This window comes from Aptenodytes forsteri, unplaced genomic scaffold, assembly GCF_000699145.1.
Source record: "Aptenodytes forsteri isolate BGI_AS27 unplaced genomic scaffold, ASM69914v1 Scaffold79, whole genome shotgun sequence".
Classification (NCBI taxonomy): Eukaryota; Metazoa; Chordata; class Aves; order Sphenisciformes; family Spheniscidae; genus Aptenodytes; species Aptenodytes forsteri.
In genome coordinates this window covers 2,357,543-2,384,861 of record NW_008794776.1, presented here as the reverse complement: position 1 = coordinate 2,384,861, position 27,319 = coordinate 2,357,543, and the positions used below count along the sequence as shown (strand labels likewise).

Sequence of the window (27,319 nt, the reverse complement as noted above, 5' to 3'; positions counted from 1 at the left end):
GAGATCTCAGTCGAACCTGAAACTCCACAGAGAAAAAACTGTGGAGCAGCTCCTACTGTCTGTCATGGAATATTTTTTTTTTTGAGGCTACTCTGCATGAATACAGAGAGAACGAAGTTTTGTTGTATAAACTATTTAAAAAATTATTTATCTTCAAAACTATGATCTGGAACTCCTAAGACAACGAGGAAAGACTGGCTAGCACATTACAGACAAAATGGCCCTTCCAAAGCGCTTTGGAAAGCTAGCGTTAATATTCCAAGTCCTTCTGGTTTGTGACACGCACACAGAGGCAATAATTCAAAGTACCTACAGCTCAAGAGTTGCTTAAATTACTGTATTTGACCGAATTTAAAGCAAAGCAATCTCACGTTATATTGTTTCCACAAAACTGAGAAATTTGAAAAATTAAAACTAGTTGCTGACAACTCAGAGCTGCCACAGTGCCATCCTCATGACTACTCAAAGCCCACTTTCTTCCAACTGAAGCTCTCCCAGTTTCTTAATTCCCCGTTGTAGCAACCTCATGTATTTCCCATCAGAAGCAAGATTCTGGCGATACAGCCAGATGACACAGGGCCTCTCCAGGCCCCTTGGTGCACGGCCACATCGCAAGAAATTGAGTACGTACGGTTCTTGTGTCCTGTGGATGGGAGGTGGGGTGTGAGAGGCAGTCCAGTTCCCCTTTTCTGCAAATCCCAGACCTGCTGCCTGTGGTCCCAGAGGCTTAGGCAGGGTCCTCCACAGAGAGGCCTCTTCCAGGGGTTGCACTGAAAATCCATAGCTGGAAAATAGAAATTTGAAAATCTTCCAGTTTGAAGTTCTTAAGACACTTTCCTGATACTGGTTACACATTCTCCTGACATACCAGACACCAGAAATTGTACTGATTGTATCACAAGCTCCATGCTGTATTTACAAGCAGTTACAACACAGCTAGTGCCTGTGAAGACAGACCAAAAAAGCAGCATCGATTTCTAAATGTGAATACATACAAAGGAATTATTCTGGTAAAGCAGTTCAAGCCCCTTTAATATGGTGAAAATGTCCATTCTGGTTGGAAAGAGAAAGAACAACACAATAAAAAGACTACTACTTTTTAAATTCTGGAGAATGCAACTACCCATGAGAGAGTGCTAAATGCAAACAAATCTCAGTAAACAACAAAGAGTGTATAAAAATGCAGTTTAATCTAAATTTTCCTGGAGCTAAACGCTCCATCTCACTTCATACCACAAAAGGGAATAGGAGAAAAAAAAAAAAGGAAAAAAAAAGAAGAAAAAGACTTGCTCACAGGGAGGTAAAATATTTTAAGAAGTCATTAAAGCAACAACCTTCCCAAAGAGAATAAATCTGCAAAGCAGCAGCTAAACAAGCTGCCCAGTCTATTTTATCAAAGAGTTGGGCTTTTTTCCTATTACATGACAAACAACTGGCATCCAAGCTGCCAATTATTTAACCATGGTGAGACTTTTAACTCCATTTAGGAGGGAAAAATAAAGCTGCTGTAAATTTAACACTGCACAACAATCTGCACCGGCTGCCTATAAAATTTACTTTACCCTTTTTTATCTCTGTCTCCACTAGTAGTTTCATCAACATGTACAGAGAAAACGTTCTCTCTCTTGCACTGGTTGAAAGTTATTTTTGTCCTAGTCAAAACATTACAAATAACTTTGAAATAGTTATGTAAACAGTGGATAACATGATTCTGCATTACCATTTAGATGGCTCTGTTTCATCACAATTTATGTGCACAATGAAATTTCTCTGCATCAGATACAGCATTTTATATTGTTTGTAGGAGTGTAAACTCTGCTAATTATTATGGGCCAAAAATTGAAAAGAAACCTGATTGACTATTGTTTCCAATGGTTTAAATATTGTTCTCTCATTCCAAGTGAGCACCAGCAAGTGGCATACCAACTACCATGCTGACCATCATGGTACTCAAAGCTTGAATTATATGAATGCATTGTTTCTCCTCCCCTTCCTTTGAACAAAAAGATTTTGCATTGGAGTTATTAATCTGTGTAGTTTTACGTAGTTAACTTACCAACTAGTTTGTGAACAAGCGTAAACTTTACCACATTAATTTATCTAATCCATCTCCAACTTCCACCTACTCTCTATAAAATTTGAGAAAATTAGGACATGAGTCACTATAACCACAATCTTTCTGATTATAGATCACAGAGTTTTTCAGGGTCATTAAAAGCCCTGATTCCACTCTTTATGGAATCAGATAACTGCCAATAAGGGCACCTTTTGAATACACCAGCTATTACAAAACCTTAGTTAGAGCAGGCTTGGGGAAAAATTCACACATGCCTTTTTGTACTCATTTTAAGAATATTTCAATTAAAAAATTAAATAGTCTCAGTGTACAACAAAGAATGCATAATAAACAAACGTGCAATTATACTGAGGCCACAAGCTTTCTGCAAAGTGTTAACTGGTATATGTCAGTAAAACATAAGCTAGTAAGCATCTTTTCTCAACCGCATGAAACGTTAAATCAGAAGAATGCTGGATTTCTGTAAAGTATGCCTGTTAAATGACCACAAAAATATACTCTCTTTTCTGTAGCTAACTAGAGAGAACAAGGCACATTAAGACAAAGGGGCTACTGACCATTAGTTATTGATTTCAATGGGTCAACTCCTCAAATGGAGGCTCAGAGATCTTTCTAAATGATGGACAGAAAATCATGTCCTTGTCCAAAAACCATCCACTACTAACATCCAAGCAAACAAGCATTCTTCTTGGATCGTTCAGTGCATGAAGGAAGATAAAAAGTATTTCCCAGCTTAAAGTGGTCAGGCAGGCTAGACAGTTGTTATTTTAAAAAGCAGAAAGTACTAAAGAAAAAGAAAATGAAAATTAATTTGTAACAAAAGTCAACCACAAACAATTAAGGACACCACAAAAACTCCAGCTAATGAAAGATGTTTCCTTCTTTATTATTGTGTAATACTTCTTTCACAGAAACATGGTATTTACAAATATACACATATAGACTGCTGATCATAAAATGTTACTGAAGAATTAGTCAAAAAATCAATTTACAAAAACCAAAAACTTTCCAAAGATATTCTGGCTGAAAAAGTTTAATGAAATTTCAAGGAGATGCTTCTGTACAGAAAGATAGGTTTTAGCTCCTCGAGTTCTGGTAATATTAGACGAGTTGTGAACCAAGTGAGCTAAGCTCAGCTGTACATTTGAGATGAGGCAGTTCTTTTTATATTGTTCTTTTTCACACAATTTCTTGATGGTCAGTTCAACAAGTCTCAGGAGGCACTAGTTTGTATGTTTTTGGAAGCTGCAAGCATTGCTCTCACTTTGGCCATAAGATCCTGTAGAAAATAAAAGGAAAATGATCAGACATGTCTGGGCTTTGAACAGAGCTAAAGCATGCGATTGCAAAAACCTGCATGAAAGGGTTAGCTTATACTCCAGTCACATAGAATATTTAGATTCATGACCATCAGATATTAACAGTCCTTAGGCTAAATGAACGAAATAATTTGGAGAAAGTTCCTACGACAGCAACTGAAGTCTGTTTTTACTAAAATGCTACAAAGTGCTCTGCATAAATATTTAGAGCAGTTTCTATACAACAAAACAGAAATCATGTCAACTGAAATGGAAAGAAACTATGACTGTATCTTCACAAAAACTGTAATGAACACACAACTACTAACCACTGACAGTTTAAAAAAGAAAAGAAAAAAGAAAAAAAGAGAGAGAGAGAGATGGTAAGAAGAGAGTGCTAACAATAACTCTATAACAGAAAGCTTTTTTTGTTTGCTTTGTAAACCTGAACGAAAAATTTACATAGCAGCGGTATTTTCACATATGACAGAGTGACGGAAACATTAAGACTGTTGTGAAACCAAATAGCAACTCTCAGTCTTGTCTGAATATCCAGTGGGAACAGCATTACAAAAGGAAATGAAATTTCATGTAAATGGCATCGCATAATTGGGTTGCAAAAAATGATCACAAAATAAAAAGCGTGTATCAGTAATGAATTAAAGTTACTTAAAAAGACTTCTTCACAAATGCAATATAAATGAATTAAAATCCTTAGTTCTTTTAAAGCATTTTTCATCTGAAGCTCTCAAAACACTTCATAGGGGAATTCAGCATCATTATCCCACTTTACAGACTGAAGGATTTGAGTGAGAAAAGATACTGAATTGGTCAGGGTCAGCCAGCACATTGGCAGCAAAATAATCTACTAATAATTTCGGTAAATTGTATTTGCATTTCTTTTGGTCCTTAAAGATAAAAAGAAGCTAAACTAATTATATTGGGAAATACCTTGCAGATTCACAGAAGTTTCACTCCTCTCAGTTACTATTTGCAAAAAAGAACTGTATTTTAATATAGTAATCTTTCCTCCTCTTACAGCTGCACTTCAAGCAAGCAGACTAATATTAAACTAGCAAATGCTATGCCATAAGCAATATTTAACCCAAGAAATGCAGGAACCAATTAGCTTTGTCTGAAGGGTATATGTTTTTAAAGGGTGGGATGTTTACTCTACTTTGAAGACGATGACGTAGTTCATATTTCATTTCTCATACCAGGAATTTCCATGCATTTGTTTGGTAGCCTAAGAAATACTATGGTGGTAGTACTCCATTTTCTTTCTCCAGTGCCTATACTTGCTATTTTCTATTTTCCTGAATATTCTTGTTTTGGGTTTCTCATCAAAAACGGATCAAATATGCTACGTAAGGTACTAGTCTACTAGTATTAATTCCCAACTACCACTATTTCGCTAGCAGAATTAAATCTTTGAACAATATTAATTTATTGAAAGAATAATCTATCCATTGAAAAAATGGGAACTTAAAAAGCAACTCTGATTTTATACTGTAAATTTTCCAAAGCATAATTAAGAGCTTTCCTCCTCTAAACTTGGCATATTCCATTGAAAGAAAGTTAAATATGCATGAAGACTCTAAGAGGATGAGTGAAATTAAAAATTTTAAAGAGTGATACCATGCAGTAGCTTTTAAAAAAGGAATGGTATTATTTTGACAGAGGTCGGATATCTTAAAACTGCGTTAGGGAAGCTGAATGCATTTTGATTATTGCACAGCATATAGAGGCACATTCCTGATATGCCATGGTTCACAGCAAACTTGAATATATCAACGAAATCATAACAACAATAGTTCAGAGACATAAAGAGCAACAAAGGTAAGATAAGTGAGTTGAAGATACTGCTTAAGGCAAAGCATACACTTACTTCAGTTTGCAAGAGGACATATTTTTCCTCTTCTGCCAACACTACAAACTTAGCCTTTGCCAAGGCATTTCTCCTTCTTTCTTTCTTCCACGAAACTTGTTAAGAGCACTACATGGTAAGATGGGCTCTCAGTAATACCTGCGATTGGTAACTGGGGTATTGTATCACAGTGTGGACTTTCATATCTTAACAGTGGATGTACTGCAGCATAATGAATCTAGCTTGGTCTTTAGAGGCTTGATTAAACTTGAAAGGACAGTAGCTAGAGAAGTAACAAAATTGTTTTTCTCATAAGCAAACAGATTAAGAATGACAATGAACATGTCTACATCATATGCAAAGCTCAGAATTGTACAAGGTAGTTAAGAGAAGAAAACGATATGACGGACACATTTAAGTAGGCAACATAGTCTGAATTTGTTTATTTGTACCTGAGTGATTTTACTCTGCACTGAAGACACAATCGCTGAAGAGATTTGGCCATCTTTTTCCTGAGAAACTCCCCTAAAAAAGTAAAATTAGAATTAGAAATTTATAGTAAATGTTTTTAAAATGCATTTCACTCACCATCATGATTTTGGGTTTTATTGTACAAGTCTCTCAGATGTTAGTCAACAGTTCTCTCATTCAACTAGAAGCCATGATAAGTCACAGTCAGAAGAGTCACTCGTACAACTGATACAGAGAAATCTGAACAGCCTAGGAATTTTTACAGGACCGTTCTATATTCTGTAGAAATAATTTAATTATGAATCTTGCACACACATTACAATTCAAACCACCCTATTAAAATTCTACTTCAAAGAGTTATCCCATTCAGTCAGTTTCCAATTTCTAACTTAGAATTAGGTTGCAGAATTTTCTGCACCAGTTTTACTGTAAGAGTATATTGAGATGTTTACTCCAGTAGGCAACAGAGATCCAATGTCTTCATTAGACTGATGCACGTAGTGCTGTCCTCCCAGTGTCTTCTACTTTTACTATGCACACATCACACACACAGAGAGTTCCTCACCATACAAGTTAGGTCAGAAGACACACTCACAGTCAAGAGACATCAGCACTGTAATATTACAGTAAAAGAGCGTATTACCTGGAGCGTTCCTGGCTGGATTCCCTGCTCTCCACAGGAGAGACACTAGTTGAATGTACAGAATTTTTGTGTGTGGATGGTTTGCCTGGTGACATGGATGGTGAAGGAGACCTAGCTTTGGACTTGGTACGTGATCTAGACCGCCTCTTCTTCTTCTTTTCATGGGGACTTCTGCGAGAAGAAAATAATTTATTGAAGAATATTTAAAGCAATATTACACTAGCTCAGTTGAAGTTACTTTTCATGCTTCTAAAAGCTTATGTATCCCTCTTCCACAGGGTACTTCTCAGGCATTCAGCAAGCATGACAGTCTTACCCCAATACTGCACTTCTATGGTTGTGCAAAATACTTTCTCAGAAGCTCTTCCAATACTGCACTTCTATGGTTGTGCAAAAAAGAGCTTCTGAGAAAGTATTTAAGATATTACATTAGGCAACTACTAGTACCTGAGGTTGTCACTCAGAAGGCTGCTTCATGGGTACACAGGAATTACTGGCCACTATTTGATAGTTTGAAGGATGACAAAGAAAAGTCTTCCACTGGAGATTTGCAGAATAACTTTGCTAGAGGGAAGTTCCTTCCCAAACGACATCAGACACTTAGAATGTAATGAGAAGTGTAAGAGTTTATATCCCTTACAATTTTCCTAGCTCATAAATGAACAAACCATGGAATCATAGCTATGCAAAAGATCTACAAGGCAAATCCATGGTTTGTTTGTTTGCTTTTTTAAAAGAAATTACCCCTTTTCTTGTGATCAAATCCGTAACGCGACAAACGGCAGGCTCAAAATCATAAACAAGCTCTTGTATGCCACTCAAACAAACCTAGGCCTAGCAACATGTTTTAAGTGCAAACCATTTATGACCGGGAAATCAGATACGCAAATGTTTGTCACTATGAGAGCCCGAACAACGGACTTAGGGGTACCTGATGCGTTCATTATTGACAGAAGGGGAAAACAGAGGTAGCCTCCTCATATGCAATATTAAGCTCAAAGAGAATTCAATTAGTAATATACTAGAGACGGAACTATCAAAATCTTTATACATGGTTATGGATTTATGTCTGTATGATTTACATACCAGTACTGATATTACTGTAATTAGAATTGCTAGAGTAATGCCTTAATTAGAGTTAGGCAATACCTCACTGTAGGCATCTCCCTCTAGCATGCACTGCTAGAAGTCTCTTCAGAAGAATGTTGTTGAAGCTTCTAGAACATCTTAAAACACTAAAACTTTAAGCCATCTTTTAAGTATCACATTATTGGTTCCTTTATTTTGATTTTCTTAGGAATTTGCTACTTTAAAAGCAGCTATGCTATAACGTATTAAATTCCCACATAAATACCGTACACCTCTGATGCTTAGAATTTATCATACAGATATCTGATTTTTATATAGAATTTAACATTCAAGACTGAAAATTGCAAAACATCCTTACACTTTTCTTTCATAAATAATCATTAAGTGGCAGAAGAAAAACCCCACAGCTCCACTGGCCTCCAACATTTTCATGACTATACAAAAAACATCAGCTACAAAGTCGGTTATTCCTTGACTAGCTAATTATGTACTGTAAATGCTCAGTTTCTTAAAACATCATAATGTAATCAAGCTGTGAACATATTTCATACTTAATTCTTTGTGCTGGTTTTGGCTGGGGTAGAGTTAATTTTCTTCCCAGTAGCTAGTGTGGGGCTGTGGTTTGGATTTGTGCTGGAAACAGTGTTGATAACACAGGGATGTTTCAGTTATTGCTGAGCAGGGCTGACACAGAGTCAAGGCCTGTTCTGCCTCTCACCCCACCCCACCAGCGAGCAGGCTGGGGGGGCACAAGAAGCTGGGAGGGGACACGGCCGGGACAGCTGACCCCAACTGACCCAAGGGATATCCCACACCGTATGGCGTCATGCTCAGCATATGAAGCTGGGGGAAGAAGGAGGAAAGGGGGGACGTTTGGAGTGATGGCGTTTGTCTTCCCACGTCACCGTTAGGCGTGATGGCGCCCTGCTTTCCTGGAGATGGCTGAACGCCTGCCTGCCGACGGGGAGGAGTGAATGAATTCCTTGTTTTGCTTTGCTTGTGTGCGCAGCTTTTGCTTTACCTGTTAAACTGTCTTTATCTCAACCCACGAGTTTTCTCACTTCTACCCTTCCGATTCTCTCCCCCAACCCATCGGGAGGGGGGAGTGAGCGAGCGGCTGGGTGGGGCTTAGTTGCCAGCTGGGGTTACACCATGACACTCTTGAAAATCTCAGCAAACATTCATCATGCAAGAAGAATATATCACAGCAAGCTTTTTCGGTGTTTTTCATCTCAGATTATGATGAATAAACATCATAACAGCTGAATCAATGTGTCTATCAATTTTCTATTTTTAGAACAGTCCATTTGCTAAAACTAGGCTTATTTTTAAATATTTTTCTAAGTACAAAAGCTAGCATAAAAGAACTATGCATATTCTCTGTGGAAAGTAATTCACTGCAGTCAGATTAAAACACTAATTTACATTAGACTTCTTCTTAAAATGACTATGATGGCAAGCGAGGTACAGGATAAGCAGAAGAAAAAACAATTGTTATATTTATTCTGAAGTACACCTCATTCTACAAGCAGTGAGCCAGTAATTCCCAAACAAGTCAAAGTAAAGCATAGCTTCCTAGTTCTTACATATTTTCTTCTGGAAATATACCTAAAAATTTACAGGCAATGCTAGCTGTTCAGCATCACTGATGATATCAGATTAATGCCCTGAGCAAGTTTAAAACATTGCAGTATTTATTAATTCTAATTTTCAGTCCTCTGACAGTACTGGATTCTAAAGCTTGCCTACTTCTTAGTGTAACTGTGGTTAATAAAAACCACTCGTCTGACTGCTGCCATGTAGGATTGAAACCTGCTCTCAGCTATCAGGCAAAATATAAATTACTCACTCATAGAAAGCCCAAGTAAACTAATTAGCTTTTAATAGACCTTGAACCCAAACCTTGCTTCCATTACACCGTTGCGAAGAATCTACTCCATAACTGAAGATGAAAACTGGTCCATCACAGCATCTACATTTTTACTTGAAAATTTAACGTCAGTCCTAGCAGGCTGAAACAGTAGGCTTTCTGCAATCAGAGCTGCAAAACATCCTCATCTACGTTTAACTACAATATTCTTTCTTCAGTCTTCATTTTTGCACTTACTGCCATATTTTATTGTGTAGTGTTCCATTTTCCTGTTTGAGGCCTAACAAAAGTTTACAATTTCTACCTATATAAAAAATATTGTTCAAAGATGAATCTAGTTTGTTTCACAATTGTCATCATAGCATTAAAAATAGCACAGGGCTGTGAAAAAATTCTTGCATGTGTTTATAGGAAGAAAAACATTTTAAGCTTCCATATCTTTTCTCTTAACCAAATTTGCATGCTAAATTCCACAGAAGCCTCTATTATCTCGAGTTGATGAATGCGAAAAACTCAATCAGTTGAAGGATACTGATGAAGTTCTCAATTACACATACCACACATCAATTAATTAGAGACTGTCAAGAGATGGAAAGTTATCTTAAGAAACAATAGAAATTTTTTAATAACCATGAAGTTGAAAGTGCTCTCTTTGCTTCTTATTCCACAAGAGATATGGGGAAACAGGTTAAAGACTAAATCTTCGCCGATCAGGAGAAAAATTCTGTATGATCAGTTTAGTAACTTCAATGTGTGGGGTTTTGTGTACACTTTAGATGTACATATACAAGCATGAAAAATTTTCACTTCCTTGCATGTTAAAGACACAACATGCCACAAAACATTAGAGACAAAACATTTCAAAGCCTTCTGGGCACATGCTTTGCAAATGTTTTTCTTCTGCAATTAGTGAGCTGAAATAATGGTAGGTATGCCATTTTGATTATAATAGGTTCAGAGAGACTATATGCAAGGTGCTCTCAAAAAAGGCACCTCTTGATTCATACTTCACATTCCACTCTGCCAGTAAAATAATTGCTAACTGTAAAGCATACGGTTTGCTAAACTGGAGTTTCCCCTTATTTGTGCAGATATGATGAGATGTCAAGCAATACCAGTAGGAATAACATAATACCACTATATGACCTCTGTGCAGAGGTCATACAGCTCGCACAAGCAGAGCGTGAGAAAATGACCCAACAAGAAGGAAATGTGAAAGTCCAAATAAAATGTGAACTCTCACAGCTAGGAGACAGTAGCGTATTAATGTTCACTGACTTGGTTGGACATTTAGTGTTCAAACATATGCAAGAATGGGGGAAGAAGGAGTGCTTCCATTATTTTTTTTTCTCCACGGAAGTATTTGTCTATTAAAATAAAGCTCCAGAACATAAAAAAACGTTAAGTTCTACCTAGGGAGTATACAACACATCAGGCAATGTTTAAAGTCTTTTATGATGCCAGGACATAACCTTCTCCAGGACCGGGTATACTTACTTGGAACGTGGGCGTTTCCTACTATTTCCAGGACTATTACTAATGCGATAAGCTGTTGGAACACTTCTTTCATCTCTCCGCCTTTCTGGTGTGTGAGCCCTTCTCCTAGGTGACCTTGATCGTGACCTGAGCAGGGAAAAAACATCCAAAAGTTTGCTTTTTGTTACTTATTTCATTACTTTTATTTCAGTGGAATTGTGCTGTCACCAAATGCAAATATAACATCTTTCAAATGCCTATTTTATACGAACATGGGGTATTTAGTCTCCAAGACTTGTCAGCTGCATAAGAATTTCTTACCCATCCAAGACATTTAGGATGTAGTTATCCATTGCTTTTCACTCCAAACAGGGGGGAAAAAAGCAATTATTTTTTGGTATTGTGTGCTAATGTCAACTTCTGCATTAGTAGGCGGGAAGTTTTACTTTAGTCTAGTCACCTTTTGTGGCAACAGAGTTTACTAACATTGGTATGCAGAAGTCCAATTTGGCTCGAAGCCTGGGATTGTCAGGCCTGACCTTGTCTTCTCAAATTAGTGGTATGTTTTTAGAACTGCTGCATCACAGAGATAAATACAAGTTTTTGTTTTCAGTGCATCTCCAACACTGACAAGTCCAGGAAATTTTGTTCCTGATGCTGCAGAATAATCCTAGCACAGCCAGTATTTTCACCTGTGCAAGTGACCAACAACCCATGATCGGCGTTGTTTGGCACTAGCACTTCGACTTGAGATATTTTTCCTAGAAAAGCGAGAGAGAGAAAGAGATCGAGAGGGGAAAAAAGAAAGCATGCCCAGTTAAGATCAGAGATCAACTTAAGAGCTTAACTCTTTTTCTATGTGATTTGGAATTAAGTGGATGCGCAAGTAAAACCTGGGTATTTCTTAATAACAAAATAAATGGAATGAGAAAAGTCCTGAGAGATGGAGGGGAGGGGAGAAGATAGAGAAGGGGGCAATTCAGGGACCCAGACTGGAAAAAAGAAAGAAAAAAACCAAACCCCAAATCCGCCCCAAATTCTTGATAGTAACAGTTAGTTTTGTTCTCACTAAAATATATAGTTCTAATAATTTTACTTCTATTTCCTTATTTATTTTAAAGCCTTTCTTATTTATTTACTATAGGTATGTCATTCCATGTATACCAAACATTCATGTTCTTGAAAATACCTAATTTGCAGTGACTAAAAGACAAGCCATTTGTGAAATCACTGATCTTCTGCAGACTCACACCATATATATAATATATATACACACACACACTCCTGAGCCATTTCTCTTACACCTCACAACAAAAGAGATCAACTGAAAATGAAAAAAAGTAATCACAATGGCAGTTAAGTGTTGCAAATTAACTGCTTTGTCACTTAGAAATCTGATCTTTACCAGGCCATTCAGAAGGATTAAAAAAGGGAAAAAACCAACAGATTATAAAGTTTGGGGTCAGTCAGACACCTTGACATTTTACCAGGATTTCCCTCAAAAGAGCTCCAGCAGTCAAATCTTTTCGTTGTCCAAGTTGCCTGATAATTTTCCCGCTCTGTTGCTGCTGCCATTGATGAGCTGCTCAGACTTGGCTCCATGCTCAGTGTCCCTGTGGATGCTGTGAGTCTGTGATACGGAGGCACACACTTCACATTCAGAATAAAATGTGCTAGTTTTGGTATTAACTAGAATCCTGAAAAGGCTCAGTCCCTTAACCAAAAGCTGAACTTTAGTGAAACATGCCTATATGGACCAGCCTAAAAAAAGTCCAAACAATCAGAAAGAAAAAGGCATTAGCTTCATTTTTATGAACTGACGTTTGTGGTTCTACAACATTCTTCCAATCACCAAATGTTAAGAACTTTGGCCATTAGTTTCAAACAATTAAAAACAGCTTAACAGTTTTACTGCAATACATCAATTATTACTTTCATTAGACTGTTATTTCAAAAGGCACTCTATTCCTTTAAAGTCAATATCACTTGTGTTTAGTAGGGTCCCAAAAGTTCAAAGGGTTACAAAGCTTGGCATGTCTCATTACAAAATAGGAACTAAAACTACGTGAATAGACACTGCCTCAGCAATACGAAAATCAGTTTGGAAGGAGAAGAAAACCCCGAACCACCTTTTTTACAAAGAACAGCTACTTCCAAGTCTCTTAAATTTCTAACATTGAGGCAAAAAGTCTCACACAAACACACACACAGGTGTACTGTCTCCAAACTTACTGAAAAGTAACCTGTTAATAAAGTATGCCACTACTAATTACAGTTTATAACTCATTAACTGGATAAATTTTGTGGCTTAGTACTACTCTATTACTAGACAGTATAGAGAAAAACAATCAACAAAGAAGTTTAGACTTTCCATCTCTACTCTAGTTCAAAATGAACATCCAAATTTCATCTAACCAAATCACTAAATCATTTAGTGTGTAACGAGTGCCTCTGCTTCCCTTCCTCTCACCTCACATACACACACAGACCACACTCACACACACAAATACATCATTAGCTTAGATCATGTACTACAGAGATCTATCGGTAGAAAACTGAGATTCAGATGAATGTTGCCATTATTTACACTTACTGCCAACCAGCTGTGAAACCTAACTTCTCAGCTAGAACAGCACACTGAAAACTCCAGTGACTGACAACCTACCCTTCTTTAAAGAGCACCACTGTCAGGTACACTTCACATGAAGCTTTTTAATGGTGCTCTGAGGTCGATTAGAAAAAAAGACGCTGACATTACTACAGATGACTGAAAGGTACCAAAGGCTGTTTGTTTTCCAAGATAGACTTAACAAATGTGTCCCATCTTTGACATTAAGTACTTATTTGTAATAACTAATTACCTCTTTGGGACTAACAGCTCCAAAGCAATCCATCCTGCAATACCTTACAGCACTTTTGGACATGGTTTACTGTTTCCATGACTTTTGTTTAATCTGTCATGTTGGTCTAGAATCAAAACTGTATGATACCACGAGCTTTATGGGACTGATTTTGGTACAGAAATTTTGTTCCAGAAAATAACATGCATTTATACAAGAGAATTGCTGTTAGCACATCACATGCCACAGTTAAGCCAATATATCTGGGTTCCTTACGTAGCTACAATTTTTTAAACTTGTTTCTGTAGAACAGGTTTGGTTGTGCTACCCAGAAAAATGAATATCCAAAACGTGCTTTGAATCAACTTCATGTTATTTGAACAGAATTTTTCAGCTTTAATACTGCTGAAGATGCATTAGAAAATATAAAAAAATGCAACAGTACAAAAATTGTATCTTACCACCAAAGACTATTTTTAAATGAAGCAGTGCCTCTAGACCTCTAACAATGAAAAAATAAATGATAAACAAGTGATATAAAATGGAATACAGAGAAGTATATTGCAAAGTTCACCTCTAGGATTTCTAAGCACAATATGCATTTTGGATAAAAAAAAAAATTAAGATACACAAACCAAAAAGGAAGAGCTTGAAAAGTATACTGAACATCACCTGAATAAAGAGCAAAGAAAGTTACTGCAAATTTCTATGTTTAACTTCACTTCCCACATCTCATTCCCTATTAACTTGTCACAGTAAGTTATATGGTAAAGGTGATTTTTAATCTTACTTTTGAAACAACTTACACCATTAAATACTAACTACTCAAAGTGTTTTTAAACAGAAGCTCAGCTAACGTCTATATGGAAACCTCACAAAATCTGAGGCTTTAAGACTGTTCCCCAAATACAGGGCATGTGCTGAGTGGTCATTACTACAATTTAGAGATTACAATTATTATCATCTAAATCTGAGGCTTTAAGACTGTTCCCCAAATACAGGGCATGTGCTGAGTGGTCATTACTACAATTTAGAGATTACAATTCATTATCATCTGGATGGAACATAGTCTAACGAAAAATTATGAAATAAGCATAGCTCCTCTTTTGGCTGTCACAGTTAATTCAAATATAATAGTTTAAATAACTTCAAATCCAAAATACTTATTTTCACTGTGCAGATATTTCAAACCTAATAAGCTACTCTCTAAGAAAGTTATGAAAGTTTGTTTATTCAGAACAAGATCTTGTTTGTTATTCTAAATTATTTGCTTAACAGGAACCAGAGCAGTGATTACTACAGAAAGGGAAAATTCCAGCTTTTTTCAGTCCACTCTTGAGGTAAAATAAAGCACCAATAACAACTTTCTATTAAGATTTGTAGGTTAGAATATACATTTTGGACAAAATAAAATTAGGCAACAAAATCTCAAACACACATTAGACTGAGACATTCAAATAAAGCACAGTTACTCAAAATAGGGATGTTCCAGTATAATTTAGCATTGATGTCCACACAATAAATCCTATATCTAAGCACCACCCACTTAATACAAGATGAACACATTAACCTCTACAAATAGTTTACGCTTTATCCCAGGAGGGTATGACTCTTTACATAATTATTCATTCAGCAGTAAGCTGTAACATCCAACATTTTGGGAATCTAGGAAAAGAATACTGTTCTAGGTGAAGCACAGGAATACTGAAGAACAAAGAGATGTGAAAGGTGCCATGTTTTGAATGAGACAAGACAATGCATGGAAATAATTTTCTCTGAATCAATGCTAAATATGTAATTAAATGAAAAAAATAAATAGTCATCTCTTCTAACTAGGCAACAACATTTGCCTTTTTTTGGCAATTACCAAGACAAGGCATCATTTTTGCCTAAACATCTGAGAGACAAAACACATCAGTATCTGACATTAAAGTAAACCAATACAGTCACTGTATTAAGTGTCAGATGCAGGAGAAAGGTATTCATTACAGTTGAATTACAAGAGGCCCTTGGGCAGAAGTTTAGATTTAGCCATGTTCTTGTGAAATGCTATAGATAGGAAGGTACATTCAGATTTCTAACAGGTCTCCCACCTGACATAACTGCCACTAAAAGCACTTCATAAGGCCTGCAAAAAGCTCAAAGGGAACAGGCACCCACTCAGCACCGATGATGCTACCTTAAGTTCCCAGAAACAATGGGTTTCTGAATGGGAGAGATACCCTCCAGAGACCTTTGTTTAAACTGGTACTTGCAGAACAGAAAGACAGGCTGAATGGAAAGCCCTTTCCCGTTCAGCTCTAACTTCTGTCACGTATTATAATACGCAAAATGTTTTCAGTGCAAGATGAGGTGCAGTTGTTCTGAAACAATTTTAAAATTCAGCTAGCCAGCATCAAGCTTATTGGACTTCTCAGGTTGTAGAACTCAACAGCTGATCTAGGAAATATCCAACCAGATTTAATCAGGTGTTGTGTTGATTCATGATGTTAAGGCTTTTATGTGTCTGTTAATTGATTTGTGCCAGGAGGCACACTCAAGATGGCACACAAAGATTAGCTCCAGTAGATTAACTACTCTTGGTGATTTCTGGGTAATTTCTCCACCAGCTGAACTACAGCCACCAAAAAAAAAAACCCAACCAACCAAAACATGAGACTACCCACTATGTATGTGGTAGACTTCAGTAGACTGTTGTCTTTTCACCAGCAGAACCAAATGTAGACCAGCTGGTAGAAGTATTCAAGCCTCTATAAAGGACCAGATATCTTATCTCCCTGAAGTCACTGAAGACATATCTCAGTATATATCAAACTGAACTTGCAAGTTCCCATTAATCTGGTTACTGCCCGATGCAAACTCATGCAACATGCAGGATTATCTTTATCCTATTGAGTAGCATACCCAAGTACTGGTAAGGATCTTCTCAGATGATTATTTGTCCTTTTCAAGGTACCACAGAAGATGATTTAAATTTTTTTTAGCATTAGTATGAGGTTTCTCCTTGGTTTTACCATATATCGGTAAAATCATGGATAAATATACGCAACATAGCTTGGATGAAGTGACATGGGAGGTACAAGTGAAGATATGGCTTGACAGGGAGTTGAAAAGATAAGTGATTCACCTGAGGAGACTTTACCCCAAGATATCCTTAACTCTGAGAAGACTTGCATTCACTTCTTAAACAAGGAAAGCTTCATTCAGCATCATTCCCTTTACACGCTCATAAGCACAGAAAAGGGATGGCACACAGTATTTTGGAAAGTGCCTTATAACATAGAGCATCATGACCACCTATTGTCAAAGGCAGTCAAATAAGCAGCATGTCAGACTGATCATTTCAGCCCAAGTTACATTCATTTAATTCCTTGCATCTCTGAATAGCAGAGATGTCTTCAGCAGAGTATTTTATTTAACCTTAAAAATCTAGTATAAAATAAAAATTGTAACGTGTTAACACTTACTCACATTAGTGTAGTTAGACACTCTGTTAAACAAACAAAAAAATGCACAAGGAAAATATAAGGTGAGAAGTTTTGCCACACCGCCGTAAAGGGCTAGAAGCTGTTTTTCAGGAGGAAGCATATGTCACAGGCATGGCCACAAAGATAAGGAATGTATGATGATTTTGCATGCATCACATACATAGATAACTGTGGTAGTATTTATATGCACAATTCGCTGGAACTACAAGTTATGTAAACACTGTTCTGTAGCATGATCCAGAGAATGCAACCTCAAGAATAAGCCCTTCCTACTAACCGCAATAACTGCTATGTGGCAGAGCATTCAGATATGACAAATCTTACAGATAGTAAACTTTAAGGGTGCCTGGACCCAAATGTCTTAGATGTAATTAACAGTATTAATATAACACAATATATATCATCTTATAGTGGGATAATTAATATAGTGAGTTTAATCTCATTAATGATTAAACATAGAGTTAACTACACTGGGCTACATTCTTCTATGGTCTCCCTTCCTCATCAACTCTGTTTTCACCCTTCTTGGATTCTTGTCATATCTCTCCTGCCACTCATCATCATATTTTTTCACATGCTACCCAACTGCTTGCTTTCCTTCTGAGCTTTGCTGTTCAACCACCCGGTTCTCTACCTCTACTTATTGTCTTAATATTGTCTGGTTACTTTACTCCAGCAACAGCCACAGACTTATTAGCAAGTTCTCTTCCTGCTATAATCACATTGCTACATATTATTGCCAGGTATTTCACAGATCAGAGTGAAAAAGCATTTACTGGTACAAATTTTGCACTATGTAATTAGAAATTAATGATTCATTATTTCATTAAAACTATTTTCAAAGACCTTCCACATTTGATGATATTTATTTACTGTCTTCAAGGTGACTATACCCTTTGTAATGGGTACAGAGACACTTATATAATGGAAGAAGTGCAAAAATGTTTTAAGTGTTAGCCCACACAGAACTCTAAAGAATATGTTTGGTTTCCAAACCCACCTTGAATGCCTGACAGTTCTATAGGCAGTGGGAAGTGAGTGCTTTGCTTTTGAATGTGATCTAGATCTGGACTTAGATGATGAATGATACTTGAATGGTGATCGAGATCTTGTCCGAGACCTTTTCTTGTGTTTTTTTCTTTTCTTTTCTTTTTCTTCATCCCTAGGAGGATCTTTGCTTTTGCTTGAAGGCCTTTCTGCTTGTTTAACTTCTAAGGTGGGTAAAGTTCTGACTGCAGTCACAGGACATGGTATACTATTGACACTCTGAAATAAAAGGTAAACAAAGAACATTGTTCAGTTTTCAAAGTTGCATGCAAATTTTTAATTTGAGAAAGTTCTCTAAGTGTGAATGACACATAAGCATCTCTAGTCCTTTATACTAAACAGAGGACTACATCTACTCCTGTGCGTACCACATACATGCACATTCTGGCAAAGAAACTTAAAATATATGCATCAAAAGCAGCGTGGCCAGCAGGTCGAGGAAGGTGAGTCTGCCCCACTACTCTGCTCTGGTGAGACCCCACCTGGAGTGCTGCGTCCAGCTCTGGAGCCCTCAGCATAAGAAAGACACGGACCTGTTGGAGTGGGTCAAGAGGAGGGTCACAAAAACTATCAGGGGGATGGAACACCTCTCCTGTGAAGAAAGGCTGAGAGAGTTGGGGTTGTTCAGCCTGGAGAAGAGAAGGCTTCGAGGAGACCTTATCGCAGCCTATCAGTACCTAAAGGGGGCTTATAAAACAGATGGGGACAAACTTTTTAGCAAGGCCTGTTGCGACAGGACAAGGGGGAACGGTTTTAAACTGTAAGAGGGTAGATTTAGACTAGATATAAGGAAGAAATTTTTTACGCTGAGGGTGGTGAAGCACTGGCCATTCCAGGTCAGGTTGGACGGGGCTCTGAGCAACCTGATCTAGTTGAAGATGTCCCTGCCCACAGCAGGGGGGTTGGACTAGATGACCTTTAGAGGTCCCTTCCAACCCAAACTATTCTATGATTCTATATCCTGCTCGGTAGTCTTGCCAATATACAATATAGCTTTTTTGCAGAAATGCTGGATAACGAGTACAACAGCAAGGAAAATAATAACTAACAATCACCTCACATTTTTTGACTCATGAAAGTGTGTGAGAAATACATCCAGCTTAAAAAAGTAGTTGTTAAATCAATAACAATCTAACCTCCCACGAATGCTTTAAAACCTCACAGTGTGGCATCGGTATTATGTAAAGTGTGCATAAGTAAGGCTGACATCTTCAAAAACATGCATCTAGTAGTATTTAACAGAGGCCTATACAGTTCCTCAAAGATACATATGCAAGTTGGGATATGCATGCTAAGACTGTCAGCTTAACTAGGACATAGTTGTGAAGTTTTCATCTTTAGTTTTTAGAAGAAGTGTGTTCTAAAAAACAGGTATTATTGGATATCTTTTCACCTATTTATCCCTTTTATTTTAAAAAGGATAAACCTGAAAATACAATCAGGAACTACTGACATTCAAAATTAAGTTTTAGTGTCACTTTCATCCCTGAACTGCGCTGTTTAGACTACAATCTCAAGGAAAACAGCAAAATGAATTAGTGTCGATACAAATTATTTCTGTACTTTGCAAAATAAATATTTTGCATGTAAAGGGTTGGAAAGATCACCAAAAATATTAATCTCAAAGATCGAACAGGTCCATACACAATGCATGCTCAGTAATTCTGACCGCAGTCAGTTAAGCAAAACATACCATACTCCAAAAATTTTTCAAGTTATCAGCTTGTACCTGAGAGAATTCTGCTCAATACCTTGTTTAGAACAATTCAAGTGAGGTACCATAGATATGCTCCTCATTTCAAAGCCTGTCATTCCCCCAGCTGCCATTTCAAGGCAACTGGACAAATCAGTTTCCCTCTGTCATAATTTCTGCTCCACCTGGTCTGACACTTTCACCATTTGATACAAGGAAGCTTACCGTGATCAGCATAAAAAGTAATACATTAAAACCTGAAACAACCAAATTAGAAACAGGTGATCTTTTCCTTTCTTTTTACCCTTCTCCTACTGTGAATATGTCAAGGCAATAACTGACCACATTTGAATAATTGGAAATCCAGCTTTGCTTCAAGTTAGAGAGCCATGACACTTTTCTCAGCTTTAACTGATAACTGCTATCACAATATTTACAAAAATAGCAATAAAGCAGTACTAAAGTCGTTTGCTTCAAGGATTATAAACATTTTATAGCATGATCATTTGAGTGACTGGTTTACCAGAGAGGGAAAAAGAAAACAACAGGTTTCAGCGCGCAAGTTCATTTGGCAGCATAAAACACAAGCTATCATACCACTGCCAAAAAGGAAGTTAATCAATGAATGACACATTTACTTTTAGCTCACATATAGAGATTCTCTCAGCAATCAGAATGAAGAACCCCACAATGCTAAGCACCCCTATGTATCCACCAAAAGCATCGGATACTGAAACCATGGGCTCTCCCTGACTTTCAGGATGCTTACGCTAAAGAGTGACATCTCTGAGAAAAGCACAGCTGCAGGCTGGCTGGCTGTAGATTCAGACACCACTGCTTCAGGTTACTAACGAATCACGTTTGGAAAGCCATACAGAAGTAAATTTAGCTACTCCCAGGTGAATATGTAGGTTCTGGAGTGCAAGACAACAGCTAACACGCAGGGAGAAGTCACCTACCCGTCCAAACCTACACAACGCACCACTGCAACCAGGAGCTCAGGTGATAGCTGTCAGGTCGCAACGGCATGATCAAGTGTGAACAAATGTGCCGATTTCCTCAGCGGCAACCCTGGTTGCCTTCAAGAAAAATATCACCAGCAAAATGACCTGATTCACTGTCAGAGCAGAACATAAAGCTCAGTGAAAGAACTTAACGTCAGCAAGTTGCCAGGCCACAAAGAAAATTTCTAGGTGTATAAATACAGCTGCTGAGTAAAAATATTTGGAAAAAAATAAACTGTCTTAGTGTCTGGCAAATACAGGAAGCTGTCAGTGGTTTGTGTTTTTACTAGTAAAAGCTGATCCAGGCAAACTAAGGTAATGGGAACTCAAATTGGAGGCATGGATGCCGGAGGGGGGGGAGGGGGCCGGAAAATCAAAGCAAGCACAGATACTGGGAGATTATTAAGCATTTCCAAAAGGCAGAAACACTCTGTTTTACTGACCAGGCTCCACAAATCTGCAGACCAGTAGAACAGAGTTTTGGAAAGCATGGCAACAAACTGGTTACCCGATGAATTTTATTATGCATCTCAAGGGATGAGAGATTTAAATTTTTTGAGAGCTCTTCTAAGAAGTTACACTGCAAACATTCAGATAGCATTCACTGAATCTCACTTCTTTGTCCACTTTGGGTAACAGCACATTTTTTTGGCCCTTATTAAATGCTACAGTGTCAGACAATTTCACTGGCAGAGTTGTTCTTCAGTTTTTTATTTGCATGACTGAAGCAAATCCGACTAAAAGAATGCTTCCTACAGTAAATACTTGGTATAAAAAAATGTTTCAGAGATACCTTGGAAAACAAAGATGATTCAACAACTCTTTTTTAGCAGGAATGGGTTAGGAAAGAGCTATATGAGAACAGAAACGAGCACTTCAGTTCATTACAAGACATTTGCATATTTGCAGTATTCGTAAGACCAGAACACACATTCATTATTCCGGGGTTACGCTACTTAATCAAGACACAAAGCCAACATTAGAAGTGAACCAAAAGGTGCTTATTGCAACAGAACAAAAACCACTAGCATTGTTCCAATAAATTGGCCCAAAATGATTAAATAGAAATGATAAAAACATTTCCTATAGAATAAGTTCCTATAGAACAAATAAATACTCAATACTCAAAGACTCAACGGTTTCATCAGGCTTTAGCTGCTGCACTGAAACATAGCTATTAACAGTACACTGACTGTGGTAATTTCTTCAAAAACACACAGAATTTTGCATTCCCAGTTTTGAAGGGCCAACTGTAAAGAAATTAGTAGCTGTGAATCTGTTTGTTCTATGGATCAATATGCCTTTATAGCTTGAGTACTTTGAAGACTAAAAAATCAAGGCATAGAACATTCTTAGCTCCCTCACTTATGTTAATTAAGATGGCAGTTCCTGATATTTACCTTTTTCCCCCTATTAAATATTAATTAAAGTATTAACAGTATGAGGAATTACAACTCTTATGTAGTTTTTGATAGTAGGGTTCTTGCAATAAAAAAAGGTCCACATGCCAGCAAGCTATCCACCTCCCAAATGCCACATTAGTATGTGACATTTTGTTTTATGTTTTAATCTGTCCTTTTGAAAAAGCAAGATAAGGGAAATTTACAAACAAACACCCCCCTCTTCCATGCTAAACAGAAGATATAGATACCTATATTTGGGGAAAAAAAAAAGTAAAGAAAGGAATGAATGGCCCTGAAATGTTCTAAAGCATTTTTTCTTTAAATACTTACTGGATGGTTTTCATTAGACAATTACATTTTGCTCACAAATTAACATCAAGAAAATATGCAATCATAAAAATGTTATACATATTATTCCAAAGAGGCATGCAGTAATATCTACAATCCATTGCTAAAAAAAAGTAGGATCAACCACAGCAGTTAAGTGTGAAAGATGTACACTACCTAGAGTTGTTGATAACCCTGTTATGCTTGGCAAAACTTGAATAGCTCTTATTTTTAAACATGGCACACTTCTATTTCACTTGTAAACAGACTACTTTCCACAGGGGGAAAAAAAAGTAACATACAGGACAAAAGTAAGGACAAGCCATCTAGAGAAACAAACAATAAAACAGGGCTTCAAAACAGAGAAGATGAAAGAGCCAAAAGAAGTTAAGTTTTGCTTTGTGCTATAGAATCTTTATATTCAGAGGCACAACAGCAGATGACATTTGGGGCAAGCCATTAAAACAGAGTTACCTTCAAATCATGTGCATGTCTGTTTTTGCAGCATTATGATTATGGATTTCTCTCCTTGTTTAAATTGGATACCAAGGTTTATACAGGTAACAGTTTGGGTATAACCAACTGTCTTTTACACGCATATCGAAGTACTATCACCCCATAAGCATTCTGACATAGGATAAAATACGAGAGATTAGCAGAATAATCCATCTTAGAAACCCACCAGACACACTATTAGTTAAATCACGCCCTGTAGACAAAGATCAGACTGTACTACACTTGCAGAACACCTGTCACTACATCAAGGAACTTCTCTGAAGAAGTTAAATACAGTGTGCCTTGTCTAGCCAGCCACCAGTGCTGGCCCCTTCTATTTTTGTCAGGTATTACCAGCACCACTAGATTCTGGGAGACACTTTATCAATTAAATTACTTTAATGGTCCAATTTCTTTGACAAAGAATGCAGGTCTGCAGGCCTTCCTCTGACAGGGACAGCAGGGAGGGGACTTTACCTACACAAATTACATTTACCAAAACTTTTTGCTGGAATCAGTGATTTGGCAGCTTAGATTTTCCCTCTGCAAGACTCCTATAACCTGCTAACCATTATCAACTACTGTTAACAAAAACATTAAGCAAGTGTTCACCAGCAAGACACTGAACCATGCCAGTTTTCTTCTGTGAGGCCTGGCTGCACACAGATGGAGAACCACGGCTTCATAAGAGATTCTCTTCCTTTCTCTTTTCCAACCTTTTGCTCCCAGATGCACCTAAGAACAACACTGCTTAGATGGACAGGGTTAGGGATAATCAAAAGTTTTTAATTGGCACATTTGCAGACAAACAACATTTTAACACCTGAAAAAGGTGGCAAAAATGTTACAGGCCTACTAAACCAAGTGTACTGTACCAAGGCCTACTACCAAGGGTGACAATTGTATTCAGAATTCAACGTGTGCCAATAGCCAGCATATTTGCTTTATTAAGCTGAAAAATAAAATAAAATAAAGTAAAACAAAACAAAACAAACGCACCATCTTAATGTGAGCTCTCCCAATGTCTAATCTACTTAATTCAGGTTTTGGTAAATATACATAGGAACGAGCACAACTAGCCTTTATTCTACTTGTATATAAATATATAAAAATATAAATGTCATCTTAATTTTTAAAATTTAAATTAATTTTAATAATTTTGGAATACGGTCTGCATTTCAGATTACAAAACACCTTACTTTGTTTAAAAAAGCACTTCAACGCAGCACTCCAGATAACCTGGCGTACTCCAGATCTGCATATCTAGAAGAACTGCAGTTGTTAAAACTACAGGTTGTTTGCTGCTGTAGGACAAAGAACCTATGCTCATCGCAGTGACTGCAACTTCTCTTTACTGACACTACCCGGCAGATGTGCCAGCTGGCATGATTTTCTTGTTACAACAGTGTCTATGTGAATTATATATGTAAACACAAGAAGTGAGATGCCACCCAGTTACTGTTTACCCCAGTCCTGAAAAAGGGCAAAGACTTCACTAGCTACAAGGTTACTGGAAGCTGATGGGCTTTGGAAACTGAGCTAAGCTACATGTTTTCCAAGTACTGGTTCGAGGAAATATTATGAATAACTGTACTGTTGTAATGCATGCAAGAATGGTGAGGACCCATTTGTGAAAAGCTGTGCTGCTTCATTGCTCGAGCTCATTTTTCAGCCTTTTGTTCCTCTTGCTTGATTTCACCTTAAGGAAGAACAGGAAACCGTATCAAAGAAATAACTGAGCTACGGAAAAAGTAGATCTAACTATTTTTAAGATTCAGCTGAAGCCAAAAAAGCTTAAAAGCACTATGTTCTGTGGTATTGACTGTCCTTTACATGCAGTCAGTAGAATCAATTTGTTCAAAGGTATAACATATACTCAGTACCAGCACTTCTTTCAAGAAATACTAAGTATCAGGAAAATCTGACAGAGGTCAGAAAAGCTTTGCTCATTTAATGCATTTCTACACAGTGTGATAAGCAGGTTTTCAGCACAAATGTACACTGCATATACACATAAATAGCATTACTAGTTTTTATACAGTTATTAGGCAGAGGCAATCTCATGGGAGTTACGCATCTCCCATGGACATTCTCAACTCCTTTTCATGCTTTATTATACATCTCAGTCATTACTCCATTTTTTGAGACACATTTTAAGCTACAAAAATCATTCCACTACATTAACTCTATGATGACTGCATATCAATCTTTGTTTCCTGGACTCCTCATTGGATGCTCCTTCCCCCAAAATGGGAGATGAAATACATTAAGCGACATTTTTGGTGGACTTAAATATTTAATTTTTTTCCTTAGTTTTCTGAAATTTCCCCAATTAGTTCCATTGACCAAATTACAAAACTAATTTTACATCTCTCTTGAGAAATTTCCCCAATTAGTTCCATTGACCAAACTACAAAACTAATTTTACATCTCTCTCTTGACTTTTTTTTATACTTTTTTTTTAATTATAGCCACTGTAGTTACTTCTTGTTACTTTTGCAATCAATGTTTTTAAATGCATCTTTTTGTTTCTGAAACATGACTGAAAAAGCTGAGAAAACCCCTGTGCTATGTACTTATTTATAAACTGATTTAGACAGCATGAATACTGGATTCTCAGTGTATATACAACAGAGGTTAGCAAATATGCAGTATGATTTCACTTATCTTTTTCCAATAAAATTTCTTGAATCAAATGGGCTGTTACGAATAGCCAAACGAGGCAAGTAGAGCAGAAGGCAGATTACGCATTGGAACAAACGTAGATGGAAGCTTTTTCAAATATAGCAAATGGAAAGACAACAGCTTGAAAACAAACTTTTATATGCAAAAATCTATACAAACATATATAAGTGTGTCAATAAGCAAACTACACTTAGGAGGAATATTACTTCCAAAGACATTACGGCATTTTAGACTGTTCGTTAACACAGTACTAGCATTCCCAATACAAGAGTCAATTTTATTTCAAAAAGTAAGGTCACATCAGTAACATTTAAATATGTATTTGAAATTCTAAATAAACCCTTTTATAAAGAAAGCATCTCCAAACCATTTCTATTGGTAAGAAGCAGTGAAACTGGTTATGTTAAAACTCTTAAATCACTGGATTTTTTTGTGTGAGAAAGAGAGATGCCTTCTCTGAAACTGTACATATGCGGAAGAAGGAAAAAGAAGTTTTTAGCAAATCAGTTTACTGAGAAGTGGGATTAGGGTGCAGTTTTTGTTGAAAAGTTCACTTGCTTTTTAGTAAGTTCAGCTTAGAACTTCAGTAAGTTCAGATGTGAGTGAGGACACTCATCTGCTCTTCTGAAAAAGAGTCAGCTGTTACTGAAGAGTTACTGGTTATTTCAGGCATTCTCTTAAAGAAAAATATCAAAAGAACCTTAGCTTAGAAACATCTATGTTCTTGACAAATCCCCTTGAGAAGGAGAGCAGAACTGCAAGTCTGTGGAGTTTTGCATTGTCATTGTCTCTTTGCATTCACTCTTCAATATATAGCTGGAAAAAAGCACTGAACACTTGTGCCAGTCAGGGAAAATTTATTAGCAGTAGCAGTGAGAATCCCAAACAGGATCTCTTTTGGGATGTGACCACACTCAATTCACGTATCTGCTACTCTGCTGATATGGATCACCTAAACTGCAGGTATGTCTCTTTCAATTGTCTGTTCTCTTGAAAGCATTTTGAGGTATAATCCATGATTTATTTGGAAAAAAAAAAAATGTCAAGAACTGGGCAATGAATTACTTGTTAGGTACTGAAATTCTTTCTGTGGGAAAGGAAACGATGGAAAGCCATGTCATTCATTCTTGTAACCAGTCTTGTCACAATCAATATCTGAAATTTTCCATCAGTATCCAGAGATGAAGTTTTCCTTGATTAGTGCAACCAAGAGTGATTTACTGGCTTTTCTGGAAGCAATATAATTCCAAAACCAGGAAACTGAGGTTCTAATTCCCAACAATATTTGTATTTGCAATGTGCATGGAAGGTCTGACTGCAGCATATACAGACAAACACAGGAATTTCAATCTGGCTTGTGAAGGATCCTGCAACAATACCCCAAGCTGCATAGATTTCCGGCCCTATTTAGGTTAAGTTTCAGGAAACTACATCATCTACACCAAATCCCATTCCTACTTTTTCCCCACAGCTGTTTACAGCTATTGCAGTGAAGACATAAGTCTAAGGTGACTTTGTTGAAAATGGATTTTGACGGTTTTCCTTC

The 27,319-nt window shown here is 37.1% G+C and overlaps 1 protein-coding gene across 2 annotated transcripts in view; it reads right to left on the bottom strand.

Annotated features, from left to right (window-relative positions):
• Positions 1–2,936: 2,936 nt before the first annotated feature.
• SFSWAP (splicing factor SWAP homolog) overlaps positions 2,937–27,319 on the bottom strand; it is a 51,448-nt gene continuing 27,065 nt past the window's right edge. The window contains exons 14-19 of one of the 2 annotated variants that reach the window (XM_009274328.1): positions 18,120–18,385; positions 12,266–12,421; positions 10,813–10,938; positions 6,357–6,527; positions 5,695–5,767; positions 2,937–3,356 (exon numbers count right to left, since the gene is read on the bottom strand). In XM_009274328.1, coding sequence (XP_009272603.1) covers positions 3,291–3,356; positions 5,695–5,767; positions 6,357–6,527; positions 10,813–10,938; positions 12,266–12,421; positions 18,120–18,385 — 858 coding nt within the window. In that variant the 3' untranslated portion in view covers positions 2,937–3,290. The remainder of the gene's footprint in view (positions 3,357–5,694; positions 5,768–6,356; positions 6,528–10,812; positions 10,939–12,265; positions 12,422–18,119; positions 18,386–27,319) is intronic. The other variant, XM_009274329.1, reaches the window with a different exon arrangement.